The 21,244-nt window shown below is 37.4% G+C and overlaps 3 protein-coding genes across 3 annotated transcripts; 2 read left to right on the top strand and 1 right to left on the bottom strand.

Annotated features, from left to right (window-relative positions):
- Nucleotides 1–1,634: 1,634 nt before the first annotated feature.
- On the top strand, nt 1,635–2,907 carry CPG22 (cuticular protein glycine-rich 22). The gene is made up of 2 exons (XM_073076525.1): nt 1,635–1,646; nt 2,405–2,907. Exons 1-2 carry the CDS (start codon nt 1,635–1,637, stop codon nt 2,825–2,827), a joined length of 435 nt encoding a protein of 144 aa, XP_072932626.1. The 3' UTR covers nt 2,828–2,907.
- A 1,603-nt stretch (nt 2,908–4,510) lies between these two features.
- Nucleotides 4,511–8,994, top strand: LOC140745143 (uncharacterized). Its single transcript, XM_073076914.1, has 4 exons — nt 4,511–4,604; nt 4,797–5,395; nt 8,098–8,182; nt 8,448–8,994. The coding sequence occupies exons 1-4, from the start codon at nt 4,593–4,595 to the stop codon at nt 8,934–8,936; spliced, it is 1,185 nt and encodes a 394-aa protein (XP_072933015.1). The 5' UTR covers nt 4,511–4,592; the 3' UTR covers nt 8,937–8,994.
- Nucleotides 8,995–11,943: 2,949 nt separating this feature from the next.
- CPFL4 (cuticular protein CPFL family 4) lies at nt 11,944–18,087 on the bottom strand. Its single transcript, XM_073076912.1, has 4 exons — nt 17,932–18,087; nt 17,026–17,850; nt 13,386–13,409; nt 11,944–12,582 (listed from the first exon to the last, which is right to left on the bottom strand). The coding sequence occupies exons 1-4, from the start codon at nt 17,941–17,943 to the stop codon at nt 11,959–11,961; spliced, it is 1,485 nt and encodes a 494-aa protein (XP_072933013.1). The 5' UTR covers nt 17,944–18,087; the 3' UTR covers nt 11,944–11,958.
- Between the last annotated feature and the right edge of the window lie 3,157 nt (nt 18,088–21,244).

Here is a 21,244-nt window from a genome sequence, read left to right as displayed (position 1 = left end):
TGTCCTTAGGAGACTCGTCAGTTGATTACGAATGCGTGGATAATCTCCGATACACACAAGTAACACCCCTGTTCTATATAGAGTCGGTTACGATGTCCATGGTGGGCAGCAGTAACCATCTACCATCAGGTAGACTACATGCTCGTTTTTTAGATTAATCTTATAAACAACATAATATTGTAAATGTATCTAAATTGATACTAGACCTCAAAATCACTTCCTACCGGAATCAAATCCTAATACAAAAATATAAAGCACAAATAAAGTTACTGTCATAATTTTAATTCTTAAATTACCAAGAATTTGTTAGATAAATCCCTACTGAATACTCATAGAATAAAATGAAACGACATAATCCTCGAGAATTAACGACCGTCCACACTTTGAGGAAGAGTTTCAACTCTCACACCTTTATGTGTAAGTCTTTAGGTCAGCGGCACTCAACCTTTTTCTTTTAGGTCACTTACTTCGTAATAATTGTCGAAATGTCGGGCAAACATTTATGTCGTACTTACAAAAATATGTTTGTAAATTTATTACGTCCTTATGTTACCTCAACCTTCTTCTTACGTTAACCTACTTACAGAATACAAATAGGTTATGGACATTATGGTATAGTCATAACTCTTGACTGTGCTAAACATACTGAGGAATTAAGGATATTAATCAGGACGAGAGCCCACGTGATCCTTATTAGGCCTCAGATACGTAATACCTTATTATTTCTAATAACTTAACGACTCTTCAAAAAACAATAATGACATTAGAAATATAAAAAGTATACATAAATATTATAGGTTTTCAAAATACAGTACTTTTAAGTTAGGTGATAAAATAATAAAAGATTGAGAATTAGTGTTTTGGGCAAACCATTTCCATTAGTAGCTCAGAATTAAATAAATTTTACCTGCACTTTTCTTTAGGTTTAAAAACTAAGTAATTCTTAATTACTAAGAGTAACATGAAAGCGCGTTGAATTACAGTGAAGCTATAATGGTAGATATATATTAATACTTAGACAGTACTTATATTTTGAAATTCATTTCAGAAAAAGAACTTAGAGATGATTAGTATCAAGTAATATTGAGCGAAAATATCAAGATGAACGAAACCATTGAGACTGAAGAATAAAATAACCATACAATGTTATTTGAAGTGCCAGCTTTGGGAGTATTTGTTATTGATAAAGACCTAAATAGTCTGAAGAATTTTTCAGACTAAAGGCGGGAACCCGTCAAACGTTCTGCATTTGCACTCGAATGTCTATTGCGTGGGCTTCATTATGTGTGAAATTACTATACAAAAAGTGCCTAACACAGTGTTAGAGCACTTAAACGTCTGTCTTCAACAACCCTTAATATTTCAATAAGTTAAAAACTAAAATTAGTTTATGATGACGAAGCAGTATTGCCTTAGACCTTCGTCTTAATCATTAACTTGTTAAGTAAAGGCTAAGGCATGAGACTTCATGTAACGATTGTTATATTATAATTATGACTTTAGTTACACCAATTTAGTGTAAAAATAATAGAACCTCGGCACCGAGGCCGCTTTATTTCCGAGTTTTGCGTATATAAACAAATGCCGTTTACACAAAATGTATTATAGTGTAACACATATTATAACAGACAACAATGATCGCTAAGGTAAGGAATTAATTTAAGAATATTCGCTTACCAATTTACTTATTTCTTGTATTATAAAGATATTTTATTGTGTCTACGGTATATAAATTAAATCAAACTTTTTTATTGCTTCCATCTGCAGCTTATGGTCTTAACCCTCGAAAAAAATATGTGAAATACAAAGATAAAACATTTGTTCCGAAGATGGAGATTCTTAATGCCTAAGCTAACCTTTTTTTTTATTTATTTGTATCAGAATCTATCGTCATCTTCTATTTTTATACTTGAAGTATATAAGTATATTGAAGTTAGGTACATAAACAATAGACTCATTTGTGATTCATCAAAGTTATAAAATAGTTACAAAACCAAGAAGAAAACCCTTGTTTTAATAATTATAAACACCTATTTCTATTGTTATCTCGTTACGAAATATTACGTAAGCTATTAAGTTATAGAATAATCATAATTGATCGCTCACATTTCAGTTAACTATTTCATAATACGAGTAAAGAAAAAATCAAACATTTAAACGCACTTATCAATTGGAACATTATCTTCGCTTTTACGGATGTGAATAGGCTAAAACCTACTTACATGAGGCGTTTCAACTTAATCGCCAATAACACATCTGAGACTGACCTCATTTAGTACTCCAATCCCATTTTGGACATGAATGCGGCAGTAACCTCCACACCAACATGTCATCTTGCATCTTACAGACCGGTTTCGTTAACCACTTTAATTTCAGTAAAAAAATAAGAAAATGCTTCTTCCAGATTGCAGCTATTCTTGCTCTGGTGGCGGCAGCTCAAGCCGGTTTGTACGGAAGTTCCGCGGTCGGATACGCTGGCGGTCTCGGATCATATGGCTACGGATCCCTTGGCTACGGATCACATGGCTACGGATCCGTCGGCTATGGGTCACACGGCTACGGATCAGGTTATGCCATTGCCCCCTACACCAGTTACGCGACACCGATCGTGAAGACCATAGCTCCTGTGTACACGCCTGCGTATACTCCGGCGGTGTCGAGTGTCTCGCAAGTCAGTATTCACCAAGCTCCATTGGTGAAGTCCTACACTCCTATTGCTTATTCGTCATACACACCTTACGTCAGCCATGCTTACACCCCTGCCGTATCGTATGGCAGTTATGGCGGCTACGGTTATGGCGGTTATGGAAGCAAATACGCTTGGTAAAACCGGATTTTTTGAAAATTGTGTTGTAAATTGTGCCAAACCCTATTGTGCGCATTGTAATATATTTATTATATGTGTATAACGTCTATAAAAATAATAAATTGTAAATAAAATTTACATTGTTTTCTTTTTTTGTTTTGTGTCTTATAATTATATCAACATGTGATCATGACGTCATTAGAATTTTTGACTATCTTATTTGTCCACCAATTACTTTTAATTGCTAAACGCAGAAGACTTCTTGTATTGAAGAAGGTGAAGATAAATGTTATTATTATCCTAACATAGATCTATCAATACATAAATACCACGTCACAAGCATAAATATAAATTATTTAATTGAAATATGGAGCAAGTTACATTAACTTTATTAATTAGTCATTAACTTAATTCATACATAATTTATACACGAATTTCTAATCTCATTTTGCTATCTGTCAAATCGATATACTTATTAGTAACATATCGAATACGCAACACTACATAAACCCAAGCATACGAGTAAATTCATTAACTGAATCAGGTATCAAAGGTTACGAGCCTCATATAATATTAATACCCACCGGAAGTTTAGTAAGTAGCTGTACATTGACATACAGCCTACTCAAATATTAACTAGTAAAGTAAACTCTCTTGGACAAACGTAAAATTGATATTGCAATGTGCCTCTCACTTTAAGCTGGTTTTGAATAATTAGTTACATGAATACCTCCTTATTGGTTATGTCTATTTACAGATATTATAAAGTTAGTTGATAATTTCCACCATGTTAACCCATTACCCTTACTGGACTTAGTACAGTTCACACGCCATATTACTGCGTATTCTCAAATATGGCAGTATCTTCACGCTGTATGTTTTGAAGAAACAAAATAAAATGAAATGAATGGATACGTCTATATTTAGTAGCTAGAGTAAGTAGAAACAAGCATGTAGTCCATCTGACTGACTCACATAATTTGTAACATGTCACATGACACAAATTGTAAAGGTGGTTCGACTCCGGCGGCACCACCGCCACACCTATTTCTGCCTCATAAGAGCAGTGTTAGGCGCTGCTGTGTTTCGTTTTGAAGGGTGGACTGCATGCTCGTCTGCTACTCCTATATTATAAAAAAAACACAACTATCTTAGTCTTCAGCAGTGGTAGCGCATCTTTGATTCGTTTTAAGTAGAACCTCTGAATTGATTACAGATGTCTATGGAATAGTTCACATACCATGAAACAGATTGCATGCTCGTTTGCAACATCAGTCTTATAAAATAAGGTCCTCACAGGTATCCATGGAGATCTTGGTGAAGTCGAGTCACAGATGCGGTGCACCTCGGAGGACTACATTATAAAGTTTTGCATAAATCAAAAGGACAAAGCTGCTTTTAATACTACTTCTATAAAAAAAACCTACCTATCTATGTAGCGATGGTGCCCCCGCAGTCGTACCATGAAGATGTTTCTCCAATCTCAAAAATATTCATAATACTTTTGTCAAAATAACAAACAAAACTGTAAGCATAAGAAGTAAAAACCCTCTCAATATATGTGTGTACTTCAAAAATAAAAGTGAGAACATCTGTGGTAATACACCGTAACATCGAGTATGTACGAGTCGACACAGGGCGTAGTCTCACCTTGACATTGAAACAGAAAGTGCTCGGAGCGATCTGCAATGAGCACACCGTGCTGATACCAGTTCCGCTCGACCATATAAAAGCATTCGCGGGTGCTCCGAAATTTATTCCGAACACAACAACGGACCATACAAACATGTACTCCAAGGTACGCATCTTGCTATAAGCCTAAGTAAATGTAAACTTATTTTCGTACATGCAAGATCCGTTTTACGATAATATAGTTCCTAAGTGAAATGCGAGAATATTTCGAGTGGATTACCTGAACGTTATAGTGAAATATTGTGTTGTTTTCTTTTATGTTAATTATACCTAAATTTGGATATCCTATCGCTTTCAGGTCATAATCTTCCTGTGCGCCGCCGGCATCGCCTCCGCCGGTAACCTGCTGCACGCGGCGCCCGTCGCAACCTACGCTGCAGCGCCCGTCCTGACCAAGACCATCTCCCCAGCCGTCTCCTACCAGAGCATCTCAACCCACTCCGCTCCCGCCGTCGCCACATACGCCGCTGCGCCCGCCTTCTCCGCCTACCACGGTGCTCCCGTTGCCACTTACACCAAGACCATCGCTGCACCCGCTGTGACCACGTACGCCGCAGCGCCCGCCTACTCTACCTACCACGCTGCTCCTGTCGCCACTTACGCCAAGACCATCGCCGCGCCTGCTTTCTCTACATACTCTGCCGCGCCCGCCTACTCTACCTACCATGCCGCTCCTGTCGCCACCTACGCCAAGACCATCTCCCCTGCTGTGTCGTACTCGTCTGTATCACACGCCGCCCCCGTGGCGTACGCCAGCCCCGTGGTGACCAAGACCATCGCCGCCGCCCCCGCGCTCTCGTACGCGTCCGCGCCCGTGCTCAAGTCCGCCATCGCCTACTCCGCCGCTCCTGCCGTCTCTCACGTCTCGTATGCTGGACTCGGCGCTACTTATGGCTGGTAAACCAAGTGTAAATAGACAATCTTAAAAATATGTTGTTGAAATAAATTATTGTTAAAAACGATGAACCGTAATAAACGAAAAGGAAACTAACTTCAAAGTGTATTATTTTGCCACGAATGGATGGATCAATAAACCAGTACCTACGACGTTTATGATGTTTCGGAACTATTATTAATGAACATTAACATTAATAATAGTTCCCAAACATTACAACATCAAAAAAAGACGACAAACAACTTCTATTTAATAGCACATGATAGCAAACTCTTCAGCTAGATCTTTTACGCATTTTTTCTGAAGATAGTCATTTTCAATAAAAAGAGTAATCTCAAGAAAGCACAAAAAGCGCAATAATGGATTTAAGTAATAAAATAAAATATGTTCTCTTTATAGAAATATCTCTTTAAAGATTGTCTCACAAAATGATTGATACAAGTAACTACAAGCATACAAGTAAGATTTAAAATGGAAAACGTATGGCAAATAATGCAATAAAATCATAAATAAATAAATAAATAATATCATTGATGTATGACTGCTGGATTCATGCTATGTCCAACGGTGGACTCTTAAAGACTGAAGGATCGATGAATGGATTATTATTGCACTACGAATGAAGCCGTGTGAAAATTTTCTCTCACTTGATTTGTGGATTTTCTCAAGTCTATTAGATATTAGTATACAATCTTGATATTAACATAGAGTCTAGACTCCATACTAAATATGAAGGACATCCTTTTCGGTAAATCGTGGATTTCTTTATAAAAATAAAGTGGCAAAACACGTTGTGGTGGACAGTAGTCAAATCCGCTTAAGGTCTTTGATAAAATCAATTACAAATAGCCAACTGTATTAAACATTTCGTCCATTATTCAACTGAGCTCATGTAGGTTACACAAACTTTTGAAATACCAAAAATATAGATTAGAATAAAATATCTGCATGCAACACGTTCAAATACCTATGTTATTAAAGACAAAACTTAATGTTCTATGCACGACTCAGATACAAGAATTCCTATTGAGAAACAATAGAATATTTTATATCGGTGAATAGCAGACACATAAGTTCTATATTGACATAACTCTTAGCAAGAAACCGCGGCTTAAAACTTTTAAAAGTTAGTCGCAATTCTTCTGAACACGACTAAAGCACGTACCTATGAACGAACAAGCTGAAAAGATTTCCAATACGAGTCATTTCTTTTGTTATTATATCCTGAACTTTGTCCAACTTACACTATTAAAAGTGCCCACACAATGTACTACGTATTACAAATAAGTTTGCTAGTTATAAGAAGAAGAAATAAATCTGAAAACTTTTTTTTCTACCACACTAACAGATATTTAAGGGTTGAAACGAAGGTCATACAAGGGCCATACAAGAATTCACATATGCTGAGAATATATACCGACTTACAAAAGACCAATTATATTAATAAGCTTGCAATCATTTGTATACGTAATTGTATTTCACTAATTATTTCCACAAAATGAGTCATACTTACGTGCAAAGTAAGTAATAAGCAAAAGTGCTAAGTAGTGAGTGAAGCAAGTGATAATATTATGGATTTTTATTACAAGCTTTCATTGAACTTGCAATGTATAATGATGTTAAATTTGACTCATTTACCAGTCTCCGAGTAAACTGAAATTTTGCATGCATGTAGATCAAATGACAATACAATATTTTTGAGATTTTTCGCTGGACTGATGATAGAACTGGAGCATGGCTATATTAACTCTGTAACAAAGTAAACCAATCGTGTTTAGGGTCGTTTCTCGACCAAGGAATGACTCTTGACGTAGATGGTATCCACGGCATAAAATGTGTACCTATTAAAAAATTAAAAAGTAACATAAATTTATATAAAAAATATAAACAATTGTACTAAATTGTAAATAATAATTTTAAACAATTAATAAGATATAAATAAGTATTTGTAATTTTAATATTCTTTTACAATAAATAATTTTATCATAAGTTAGATACCTAATTCGTCGTAAGAACTGCACCGTTCTGTTCTATATCATAGCATAGTAGAATCTAGAAAACATTGTATAAGTACAGGATTGAGATTTTTGTTCAAATTGTCAAATCTAGCCAAAGTTACGAACGTTGACTAACAATGACTCCTTATTTTAAAAAGAGTCCTCTACACCAGATAAAGCAATTTGGTTGACAATTCTTTTAATTGGCAGTAGCGTAAACTCTTTAAAATTATATTCGTAAATAGTAAGAAAAACATTATAATTTTTCATTTTGACAAGATACGTATAATATTTTGAGAAACTCAAAATGACCGGTTATGTTATAACTAACTGCAACTAACTTTAAATATGCTGGAGATTTTATACGATCGAGCCAAATCAAAGCCGAAAATAATAAATACAAGATTAAGAAAACCGCTATCTCTCGCTCTGTAATATTACTACCAATATTGCTAACGACACCTAATGCTTCTAATACTATCTATATAACTCTAATTAAAAACGAACATTGAAATTCTTCATGTCTCATTAACCACTCGCTAAATATCAAATGTTGTAACCAATGTCACGATATCATTAATATCATTGATAGCATCTTGCCATAACACCATATATCAAGCGAGCCGATACTGTGCGTAGTCTCACCTTGACATTGAAACAGAAAGTGCTCGGAGCGATCTGCAATGAGCACACCGCGTTGATACCAGTTCCGCTCGACCATATAAAAGCAAAGCGGGTGCTCCGAAATTTATTCCGAACACAACAACGGACAATACAAACATGTACTCCAAGGTGCGATATGTGAACCCAATATTTAAAACGTATATTTTTTTTAATCTTATCAGGGACGTTGTAAGATCCAATATAAATGTTCCTTCTAAGTGAATTTCTGCTAGTAGGGTGAAGATATTTGGTGAAAGTAATTTAATTAGATTGACTTTGAAAGTAATAGTGTGTGATGTATTTACTATTTTTCGCAGTTTTAGAATAATCACATTCCTTAATTATAATTTGATAATATAATTTTAAGGTGATCATTATTTTTATCGCTTTTCAGGTAATAATCTTCCTCTGCGCGGCTGGCATCGCCTCCGCCGGTAACCTGCTGCACGCGGCGCCCGTCGCCACCTACGCCGCCGCGCCCGCCTTCTCCGCCTACCACGGTGCTCCCGTCGCCACTTACACCAAGACCATCGCCGCGCCCGCTGTGACCACGTATGCCGCTGCGCCCGCCTACTCTACCTACCACGCTGCGCCTGTCGCCACTTACGCTAAGACCATAGCCGCTCCCGCATACTCCACCTACCACTCTGCGCCCTTCGCCACCTACGCGAAGACCATCTCCCCTGCTGTATCGTACTCATCCGTTGCGCACACCGCCCCAGTGGCGTACAAGACCATCGCCGCTCCATTGACGACATACTCCGCCGCCCCCGCTCTCTCGTACGCATCTGCACCCGTACTTAAGTCCGCTGTTACCTACTCCGCTGCTCCCGCCGTCTCACATGTCTCATACGCCGGACTCGGTGCCACCTATGGCTGGTAAACCAACGAACGAAATGTACATAGTCAATTCATAAATAAAATGTTTTGTTGATAATAGATTAATAACAGTTTATTTTTTTTACTATCCCTAAACATTAAGGCAATGAATTTGGTTATTGGAATTCCATTAAGGCCATTAACAACCTAAACCAAACATACCCGGTTAAATAGGCGTAGGTTTATGAGCTGTATAATCGTGTCAAACGATAGAAGCGAACCGCACGCAATTCACGGTACTAAATATGTTGGACCGCAAACAATAGAGCTTTCATTAAACGTATGATCTCGTATATTCATGCAACTGCAGAAATTGATATTCACATTAAATTATTTCAAACACTTTTGTGTGTAAATAACAATAACAAAAAATAATAACAAGTATAAAAGGATGGAGTGAACAAGTATAAGGAAGTATAAGGATGGAGATGGAAGGAGGAATTATGTGAAAATATACAAAATACGCAAAATCCAAATCACCCAAAATCTATGTGATTTTTTAAACATTCAACGTATAATAACTAATTATAGAGCTACCAAGTTAACTGTGAAGTAGCAGAAATTAGAACTGAAGCTATCATGTCATGTCGATAATATCCAGGAACTGATATCAAGGAGTTTGAAGGTGGCAAAGTTTGTTTCGTTTTAACAATGACTTTGGTCCTAGATGACATCCAGGGTCTGATGTTGGTGCTGAATGTGACTATAACAACTCAGTAATTTAATGGGGCTTTTTTTATAACGAGGGGGAAACCTTCAAAAGGTAACCGGCGCTGCGGGAGCGACTCGGGGTTATGTCGGTTCGAGCTCCCACTCTTGCCACCCGCAACCCCAGAAGCCCCCTTTTAGTCGCCTCTTACGACAGGCAGGGGATATTATAGTCTTATTCTGGTCCCGGAACTACAAGGACAAATTTAATGCGGCTAGTTTGTTTTCAAGCAATCTGTTGGTGTGATGAATTAGTTTGCCGACTAATCGAATATTATAAGTTCAAGACAACTCCCTTCTTATATGCCTCTTCATACAAAGTCTCCTAAAATAGAGGTAGGCTCTGTTTCTTGAAACAATTGAGCATTAATACATTTATTGATGCAGTGCATGTCTCCTATATTTACATAATCTATATGATTTATGTATTCCATAAATACTAAAAAAATGAAAAAATAAATAAATAAGATGCTTTTATTTAAACTAAAATGAAAATAATAATGTTAAGCCTGACCTGTTGTGCGTTAAGCAAATATAAGCAAGCAAATATAAAGGTAAGTACTAGATGACCCGGCAAACGTTGTTTTGTCATATAAAAAAAATGTTGTGGGTGAACAACCCTTATCAGTTACGGGTATGAAAAATACTTAATAGTCGATTCTCAGACCCACTGAATATGCATATGGTGAAAATCGGTAAACCCGTTTCGGAGGAGTACGGTAACTAACAATGTGATACGAGAATTTTTATATATAAGATTTATGATTATAGAATTCTGTTTCAATGAATGATTTTAAAGGCCTGTATCGCCTGGGTAAAGGTCAAGGGGGAATTTATACTAAATTGTATAAGTTCTTATACCCTAATTAAACTGGGTATCGCTAGGTAAGTATAGAACATTATTATGTTTCAATTTCTCCATCCTCATTAATCCTATATTTTGGGTGCTTTTTCAACAGCCATACATACGAGGTAGCAAGCGGTGAATGAGAACGAAGCTACGCTTAGCGTACTTCAACTCTTTTTAATACTTTAAATTTAGACTAGTCTAGTTAGTCAGAACTAGTATAATCTTGATTCATACTATACATAGCTATACAGATTGCAATCTTTAGCTCTTCATATACAAATATCGTCGATTCTGAGCTCAAATTCGTAGCTCCGATCCCATTACTTCATAGCATCCTACCGATGGATTCAAGACACATCCTTGAGCTTATCGCTACATCGTACATGTCTGGTGGAAAGGCAACCTTACGTAGGCGCACCCCTAAAATATACCTATATGTGGTCGCGTTCCGATCCGGTAGTAGTTTAAGAAAAATATTGTAATTGACAATTTGTAAGTGCCACCGTTGGCCTATGCAAAATAAATATATTTCATTTCATATGTATATTCCTTACACGCAAACAAGTTGTTTACATTATACTTTCTAATCCAGAACATTTTTCACTGGACATTTAGCAATTTCTAACATAATGGAAACTCTGAGTGTCTTCATTCTTTCAAAGATTCGCATGTGTTCTGAACCTAATGCTATCTTATATGAAAAGTTACGCCACAATAGCCAACAAAGACACTTTTACAGAAGTTGTCCTATCGCGTCTTTTTAGCTTATGCTACTTTTGTTGTAAATTTTCAAATGGTCAACTTTTATGCGGTACTTTATTCTAGATAAGTGTATTATCTCATTCTTGATAGCACTTGTGGCAGACAGTTTTTTCATTTAACATGGACTTTTCTTTCTTTTCAATTTTAGCCAAATAAAACAATATTTATTCTCAATCACAAAAAATTCTATCTACATTTTTGCCTCTGAGATATTTCTTAAGATCGGACTATGCAGATCATATGGTTATTTATCATTTATTAAACATACCAAATATATAATTATTGTTTTTATGCATGAGTTATAGGTACATAGGCATTATAGATAATAAAAGAAATAGTTCTTTAAATTTTTGCTATTTACAAATGTTATGAAAAATAATTATGATAGAGTATCATGATAGGTACAATGATAGGTAATCGAAACAAACTTATTACTTTGTTATTAAAAAGTTTATTAAACTATCAACAATATTTAAAAGCGATTAACAAGTAGTTACCAGTTTGCTAAACGTACTTTTTTTACAGCCGTTTTTAGTTGTGACTAGTGAACTAACATTATAAATGACACAGAAACTATAAATATTAATGTAATAAATATTAAATATTGACTCGAATTACTCGTTTCTAATAAGTAGATATGTATGTGAAATTCAATAAGGTCATTTACTCAGCACAAATAAGAAGCAGTATTTCGAAATTTCCAGGATTACCAGCCGTAGGTAGCGCCGAGTCCAGCGTAAGAAACGTGAGAGACGGCGGGGGCAGCAGAGTAGGTGATGGCGGACTTGAGCACAGGCGCGGACGCGTACGAGAGCGCGGGGGCGGCGGCGTATGTGGTCAACGGAGCGGCGATTGTCTTGGCAACCACGGGGCTGGCGTACGCCAGAGGGGCGGCATGAGCAACGGATGAGTAAGACACGGCGGGAGAGAAGGCCTTAGCGTATGTAGTGATGGGCGCAGCGTGGTAGGTAGAGTAGGCGGGCGCGGCGGCATACGTAGTAATAGCAGGTGCGGCGATGGTCTTGGCATAAGTGGCGACAGGAGCGGCGTGGTAGGTAGAGTAGGCGGGCGCAGCGGCGTACGTTGTCACAGCGGGCGCGGCGATGGTCTTGGTGTAAGTGGCGACAGGAGCGGCGTGGTACGCGGAGAAGGCGGGCGCAGCGGCGTATGTGGCGACGGCGGGAGCGGAGTGGGTGGAGATGCTCTGGTAGGAGACGGCCGGGGAGATGGCCTTGGCCAGGACGGGCGCGGCAGCGTAGGTGGTGACGGGCGCGGCAGCCAAAAGGTTACCGGCGGAGGCGATGCCAGCCGCGCACAAGAAGATTACAACCTGAAATAGAAAAAAAACACGATATGTTAAAAACAATGGTTCATACTATGTGAGATGGAATTGATGTATGCATCAATGATTGAAATCCACGACCCCTCAAATACTCAATAGATATTCATTTATACAAATACTACTAAACAGCATGTCTTACGTCTTTTTTATGTTCTCTGATAAGTGATTTCTTTCAAGGATTTTTCCTCATCCTGTGTACTTACATGGGCAGCTTATTCAGTATTTCAAAGAACACATTCGCACATGCGGCTTGCCGTTAAAAAGTCAAGGGCGTAGACGTAAGGTAAGGCTGCCACAGTTGCAATTAACGTATGTTAAAGATTTAGGCCAATTGTTATGGGCCGTTTATCGATCTACAACAACTTGTTTCGTACAAGTAAGTATATGTGTATGTGTGTATCTATTTTCAACCTAAGGTTTATTATATCAGATCTTCGTTTTAAAAGGGTAAAAAAGCCTGTTCGAAATTGAGCATTTGCCAAATTTCTAACCGATTAAGCGAGCATCAGAAGCAATGGACATATTAAGACTTTTCGAGAGACTGATAAGGTCACGTACCTTATCAGTGTCTCGAAAAGCATGTACGTAAAATATTATTACATGACATAAATATACGACATAAATGTTCTATCAAACGATTATTAATTTCGCCATTTTAATTTTAGTTCGTAATTTCAATGATAAAGAAAATCTCCAATCAAGTGCTGTTTAGATAAATAAAAAAATTGCAAGTGAACTTTTTACTTATATTATGTACCTAAACCACAATTCCCATAACGTTTTGTACCTACCTTAGAGTACATGTTTGGTTCTTGGATTATGACGAAAGAATAATTTCAAGAGCACTTACAGTTGCTTTTATACAAGCTGGCACAAACTGGTATCGAATCATCGAAGAAACTTTGAGCAACACTCACTGCGAATTTGCATTGCTGTAAATATAACCTTCAATGCTACGCAGTAAGTGTTATTTTCAAAAGGTTCAAATATTGATCTTTATTTGAACTCTCTGCCCAATTGTAACAATGTCAGGGTGAAACTCGGACTTAATCGATAATAAACTTGAATTATTGTATGTCCTACCTTCATCAGAATGTGCCATTTGATCGGAATCGAGAGCATACATAACGAGTACTGACAGAAATTGTAATACAATCATCAATATTACAGTCCCATTATTTAGCACGGAATTATTTAAAGGATGGTTATCCTTTATTCTAGTATCTATTATGCTATTTAAGGTGTATTGGTATACTTCAGGCTTTTAAGAACTTTATGTCGAAATCTTATATTTATATAGGTTATCTCCGACCTCTGAACAAGTTAGAACGCACTGTCTTAAATGTGTCTGCCTTACCACATTCTTCATACCAGCACTTGGCTGCACCTATAGCCATCTATATAATCTAATTATTATCGTGGTACGTAAAAACAAACATTTTTAAAGGTGGTAGAACTCTCAGTAGTTCGACTCCGCCTGCACCATCGCCACACCTATTTTCCTAATAACAACAGTGTTAAACTCTGCTATGTTGTAGTTTGAATAGTGTACGGGATACATACGAGTATGTACTTTTTAGAGGCATTCCAGCTTAGTCCTCAGGGGTTACGGCGCAATGATCGAGCTCAGGTACGAATCAAATCTTATCTGGGGTTGATTACAGATGTCCATGAACGGCAATATCTACGTACAACTAGATGCATACTCGTCTGCTATTCCGATATTAAAAAAAAAAAAACAAAAATATTAAAGCAACCGAAGTAAAGGTACAATTATTCTACGCGCCTACACTTGCGTACACAGCAGTGAATAATATTGTCAATAAGGGACAGCATTCGAAAGTAATCATATCTGTTTCCATAACAAACCGCCCAATTACGCGATATGAGCTTACAAAGGGAAGATTGAAATCCCTTATTAAGCGAGTTTTATTAGGAATGGCCTCAACAAAAACAAACGGTTTATATATCTACGGCATACATTAGTATCTATGGATATACGTGCGTTAAACATAAGTATCTTTGCACCGCGGCTGCAAAATTTTAAAGACTGACTTTTTGCTTACTTTAACTACACCACTAAACATCGAGTGTTGATGTAAACTTTTTTATCACTAATAAATACAAATGAATGCACAAGTCCGTTTATTATAGGGACCTAATATAAATAACAAAAAAGAAGAATCTTTGAAAACTTTCCCTAAGGAAGTCAAACTACCTAATTCCTATTAGTAGGCATATATTTTTATGACGATGGAGAAACTTTCAAAAGATCTTCGGGACCTCCAAAAAAACGCAACCGGATTCCGCTAAGGACGTTACCCCGTCGGGCTCTGCACAAGTGATCATAAAGCTCGCCACTCCATGTGAAGTGTACGACGGTATGCGGCCACACATACCATCGCTCTTCCCGGGGTCGCTAGCTGGGCGATTGGAGCTCCCACTCCAGTCCACCACAACCCCGAAATTCCCTCTTTTAGTCACTTTTACGACAGGCAGAAGATACCGTAGTTCTATTCTGATACCGGAACCACATAGACACTGATTTCTTTAATCAAGTCTTCAAATATATATTTTTTTTATAATTAAGTAGACGAGCATGCAGTCCACCTGATGTTAAATGGCTACTGCCGCCCATGGACATCTGTAATCAACCCCAGATAGGATTAGATATTCCTACCTGAGGTCGGCCACAAATGCGCCGCTACCCCTGAGAACTAAGCTGGAACGCCTCTGAAAAGTCTGTCTCCCTTACCACACCCTTCAAAACGGAACACAGCAGCGCCTATTAGTTCTCAGAGGTAACGGTAACTATGTACGACCATGTGTAGTTTTGGATTTCTATAAGATAGGTATGTTTCCGGTAGTTACAAGAAGGGACATAGTTCAGATCATACCTATTTCGTAACCAAACCGCCGCTACACTACATGACTGGGACTACGAAGGTTGGATTCATGCCACTTAAAGGGTGTTTTATTTAGAATTACCTCACAAACAATATGGACCTGCTTTTTACTAAATAAAGGTTTATTTATTTATTAGTTGTACCAACAAATTTACAATATAACATTGTTTTGGGGCAGCTATACAGTAATAATCTTGGTAAGTGTTACCTTAGTTATAGGTACAAACTATGTACATGCAAAACATATTAAGAAAACATATCGAATAACAATACAAGAATAACGATCAAAAAGTTATAAATAGTTAAATGTCATTATTATATTAAAAAGAATGTTAAATAAAATATCGATTATAACTTTAGGATCTTTTTATAAAGTTTTTATAAACTTTGGGTCTTGTCTGTTAATAGAGAAATCCACATGTGGTCATAGTAGATTGTTTTTTTTCAGATAGGAGAATATATTGTCTATGGGTAGCAGTGGCCGCTTAACATCGGGTGGACTGCATGCTCATTTCTGCTTCAATCTTGTAAAAGAAATAGTAACTCTACATTTACACCACACCCTTCTAACCAAAACACAATACATGTGGCACTGTACCCTTGACATGAGTTTACAAAACATCCCACAATTTTACGTTACGTTTACTCAATCCATTATTCTGTTCCGTTTGCTTTAGTAAACTGAGTAAACGTAACAATAATTAAGTGATCAAGTCTTTTTTTATGCCTCACATATTCGCAAAAAACAGAGACAAAACATAAAGCGCGATTTTGTCAAATTAGACATTTGATGTTACTTTACTGACACTATAGTTCTGATACAATCCGCTAGGGGCGTGATTGGAAATTGTATGGGCCAATACGTAAACAAATACCAAGACAGTCATATTTGTCAAAACGTAAAAACTCATGGTAAGGGTACTGGTACGTATCGAATTACAAAAAGTTTAACCAGTTTTACGTTATTGTTACGGCTACATAAACGTATTAAGGAAAATGCCCTGTTAATGAATGTACTTATACGAAAGACAAATATTTGTTTTTGTTCCGATGTTGTTCTAATGAAATTTTTATTTGTTTGATGGAAGGTTCCTTCACATATTGCGTTCCGGTATTGCTTTGCTATTATTAACCCAAAGCTCCTAGCATTTTGCTCTTTGTAGATATATAAACTCAGCAACATTTCAAGGATTTCAACTCTTACTTTCAGCAAAGGATCAACATCCTAATGAATTCCTCATAAAAGTTGGCATGAATACGACAATGTGTAGATAATTATGCAACTTATTTTGTCGTGAGTACCTACCTAATGTTTTTAATATACTCCTTATTTAATAATTGAACATTGAAGTTTTTACTGTTGTGATATTTATGTTATGACATAAGAATCTTAACAAATATAATAACAATCAAAATTGAATGACAGGATTGAATGAAACAAATAAAATTTCGATTATACTTTATGGCAAGTCGATTTATTTTATATTCATCTATTTACAAGTATTTTTATTGGGGATTCCGTTTACCAACCGTAGTTAGCACCATGTCCGCTGTACGAGATGTGGGAGACAGCGGGGGCAGCGGAGTACGCCACAGATGACCGAAGGACGGGCGCGTGCGCCGCGTAGGTGGAGATGGCGGGAGCCGCGTAGGTCGAGTAAGAGGCGACAGCGGGAGCGGCGTAGCTCGAGTAGGAGGCGACAGCGGGAGCGCCGTAGGTCGAGTAGGAGGCGACAGCGGGAGCGCCGTAGGTCGAGTAGGAGGCTACTGCGGGAGCAGCGTACGCGGCAACGGCGGGGGCGGCGTAAGCCCTAGCACCGTGCGCGGTCTGGGTCGAGTAGGAAGAGTAAGAGGACACGGCAGGGGTAATGGTCCTAGATACGGCCACGGCGGGAGCGGCGTGTACGGCTACAGCGGGAGCGGCGTGTACGGACACAGCGGGAGCAGCGTGGACGGATACGGCAGGAGCGGCAGCGTAGGTCGCGACGGGGGAACCGTGGGCGGTCTGGGTGGAGTAGGAAGAGTAAGAGGTCGAGGCGGGGGCAATGGTCCTGGAGATCACGGGAGCAGCGGCGGCGTAGCTGGTGGCGTACGCGGGAGCGGAGTAAGTGGTGGCGATGGCAGGAGCAGCGTAGGTCCTGGCGTAGGCGGGAGCGGCGGCGTAGGTTGCGACGGGGGAACCGTGGGCAGTCTGGGTCGAGTAGGAAGAGTAGGAGGACACGGCCGGGGTGATGGTCCTAGTGACGGCCACGGCGGGAGCGGCGACGGCGTGGCTGCTGTACGCAACAGGAGCAGCCGCCAACAGGCCGCTAGCGTGGGCCATGCCCAAAGCGCACAGTACAACGGTCAACTGAAAAATAAACAGATAAATTAATTTGATGGCTTAAGAGTCGATAGAAAATTAATGCAAAATTCATTTCCTAGTACACACCTTGGCGTACATGTTTATTCTGTTAATGTTGGCAACTGAATAATTTCGGTAGGGAGTGCTTTGGTTTTTATACTAAAGATACCAGTGCAGACTATTCAATTCACTTTCATTGTCAAGGTAAGCGAGCTTACGAGTACGTAACATGAGCTGCCGGAGTGCCTGTACCGCCTGTGACTCAGTGATAGCCTTTCGATTTCGTTGTTCCGTTTTGAAATTACGTTGATGGTGTACAAAGCGCGGAAGCCTTGAGAATAGACATGAAATAGACGTATTTTTCAAAGTTATTAGCCAACATGTGGCTAAAAGATTCTCTCATTGATCTACGCTTTTAGTCGTAGGTGCGTTATTTACGTCAAGGAAGGCAAGTCATTTCAGAAAGGAAATGAGTAACACAGGAACTGCAATATACATAAAATCGTATCCACCGCTTATCTAATAAACTATTAATATTATACAATTATAAAAATAGGTAATCTCGTCTCAACAAATGGTATTAATGACTATAATGGAAACATAACTTTTACAATGTTGGTTAATATGTATCGTGTATCAGTAGCTATGTATCAGGACCAAAATTATTCAAACATGATTGTAAGAAAAATAAAAAAGATACCAAACGAGTCGTCAATGTTGTTTTAAACAGAGGTTCGTGGGACGGAAAACCGTTATTATCTTTGACTCCTGTATGCCATTGTGTTACTTTCTCTTTTTGGTTCAGGGTTTCCACTGAATCATAGTGTTGTCACTAAATTTCGAAACTACTACAACCAACACATATCTATTTGAGGTTTAATTATGTTATTAAATTATTTGAGGATAAACGTTGACGTGTATTCAATTTACAAAACAATAGTAAAATATGTTTTAACGTGTACAAATGTATGTTTTATGGATCTCTATATTGTATATGGGTATATCAGCATAATTTGTATCAAATTGAAGTCATTGAAGATTAGAATTTAAAAAATATGGAATTTACTTAGCAATGTATGAACAGATAAGCAAACTTTATCATGTGTTCATGACGTGGAACTTCCGTTACTTGCTTACAATAAAGTCTGATCAGTACCTATCTCCAATCTCCTAAATCGCCAAAAGAAGAATAATGTCAAGAGTAGTACATACGTAGGTAGGTGGTACCAGTGTCTATTTTAGTCAAACAAGCGATTCAATCATGCAAGTAGTTTAACCTTACAAAATGAATACTATAGACACTTTTGTTATATCAATAACGTTTCCTTGTTGATAGATGTAATTAATCTTGACTGTCATATGTGCAAATTAGCTGTATTGTCTATCTAAGCTTTCAGAATAGGTCCCTATATTTAAATTACCTCCGTCTCTATAGAACAAAAAAGATTGTGAAAGACTTATGAAGATAAAATAACGTTTCATCATTTTAAAAAGCGTTTGGTAGAGATAAATAAGTAAGTACTTTGGTTCGTAATTTTATTTAGTGTTACAATTACTGTTATGTTATAAGTTAGTAGTCATAAAACGTTCAAGTCGCACACGTATATTAAAACTTATTTGTCTAGTTAAGCAACTGAACACGGTCATTCCTTATATATTGGGGGACCGCTAGTAACCTAGTTACAACATCGTTCCGCACTTCAGAGGAAACACAGACGGCGCACTTGATATGAATGAGTAAGAATTGAAATCAGTGTTAGAAATGTCAGGCTCTTCGAAATGTTAATATTTGAGAGATGGAGTAACTAACATTTTAGCGCCACCGGCACAGCTATTTTTCTTATAACAATAATAAAAGTTCTTATTCAAAGTATGGTAAGGCTACTATCTCTACATTAGATGTCTCATGATGTATTATCCTGAGGCGTTCCAATTTACTCAACAGGGACTGTAACGCACCTATAATCGATTCTAGGATTATTTGGAGTTGGTTACATATACATGAAAGGTGATATCCTAGTGGCTAAGAAACTCGGCCTCTCGATCGAGGGGTCCAAGGTTCAATTCCCAGGCACGCACCTCTGATTTTTCAAAGTTATGTGCGTATTAATTACCACTAATTAAATTAATTAATTAGTTAGAAATTAATTATCACTTGCTAAACGGTGAAGGAAAACATCGTGAGAAAACCTGTATACCTGAGCGATTTATAAAAAAGAAAAATGTCAAAGGTATGTGAAGTCTACCAATACGCACTTGGCCAGCGCGATGGACTATGGCCTAATCCTTCTCATTCCGAGATTCTGATGAATGAAAGGTGGTAGAGACACTATTCGCCGTGATACCTACCACCGCCCTACACATTTTAAAGTAAATTCGTTCTTACATTTGATAGATGGTTGTTGATGTCGGTTGACTTTTTATATAATTTTGTTTGCTTCTTTAATATTATAATAAAACCTTGTAAAAAGCTTGTAAATAGGTGAATTAGGATAAGAATAAATACAATGTTGGTTAGCTACTTAAAAAATATATGTCTACTTACGGCGGGATCTGTAAACATTTTTCATATAGGGCGCTAAAATATGGCCTTGTAACAACTTCATAGGGTTAAATTTGCGTAGTCACCACCTATAAAGAAATCAAAAATACACTTACAGTATATTTTTACCTCATCAATTGTACTATTTATGTTTATCTACTAATAAAGTCGATCGCAGATTAAATATTTACCAATGAGTAAATATGGGACAGAAAGGATAATTTTAAGTATATGTCATAAATTAGTAAAGATTACTCATTCCTAACTAGAAAATGTACCCAGTTTTGAGAATTGAAATAGTTGCGTAAAAAAGTTTTGCCACGTCTCCGTGCTAAAATATACCTAAAATATTTGAAATAATTATTTATTTATTATGTAAATTCATGTAAATTACGCAGTATTAGTTATTTATACGTAAATTGCCTCTAAAAATGTTTTTATTTGTCAAGAATTCAAAAAAAGAACTTACGATAATAAGCCATTTGTGGCTTCATTCAATTTCAAGGCGGCGAAGTATCTTTACTAATCTATGGTATATGTACCTACATGAGTTAAGAAGACAAACTTAAACGACGCAAACCAACCGACGGGCTTAGTCCTCAGGGGTAGCATCTAACATTGCGGCAAACGCGTGCCTATTCACAAAAAAAATCTTCAGGTAGGAATCTTATTATATCTGGTGTAACTTCCAGTGTCTCTGGAATTATCACTTACCATCAGGTGGACTACATTCTCGTTTGCTTCTTCTATGTTATAAATACAGAAAAGAAATTTAACGTTAAAAAGCCATTTTTATTAAATGTTTGTATAAATTCTTAAATTGACATTAGGTACATGACAAAGTTCTTATCATGGTTC

The sequence above is a fragment of the Epargyreus clarus genome, unplaced genomic scaffold, assembly GCF_041222505.1.
Source record: "Epargyreus clarus isolate Ecla_fem2 unplaced genomic scaffold, WU_Ecla_fem_2.2 ptg000009l, whole genome shotgun sequence".
Taxonomy (NCBI): Eukaryota; Metazoa; Arthropoda; class Insecta; order Lepidoptera; family Hesperiidae; genus Epargyreus; species Epargyreus clarus.
Note: the sequence above shows the minus strand (reverse complement) of the source record. Positions and strands in the feature narration are given on the sequence as shown.

Bases quoted from the DNA above. Each gene is read 5' to 3' on its own strand.
- LOC140745143 (XM_073076914.1), top strand. The intron at 5,396-8,097 runs GTAAACCAAGTG...CGTTGATACCAG, and splicing joins CTCGGCGCTACTTATGGCTG to TTCCGCTCGACCATATAAAA. The intron at 8,183-8,447 runs GTGCGATATGTG...ATCGCTTTTCAG, and splicing joins ATACAAACATGTACTCCAAG to GTAATAATCTTCCTCTGCGC.
- CPFL4 (XM_073076912.1), bottom strand. The intron at 13,410-17,025 runs TAAACGGAATCC...TTCGTCATAATC, and splicing joins ATGGTGCTAACTACGGTTGG to CAAGAACCAAACATGTACTC. The intron at 12,583-13,385 runs GTAGGTACAAAA...TTTCTATTTCAG, and splicing joins AACCAAACATGTACTCTAAG to GTTGTAATCTTCTTGTGCGC.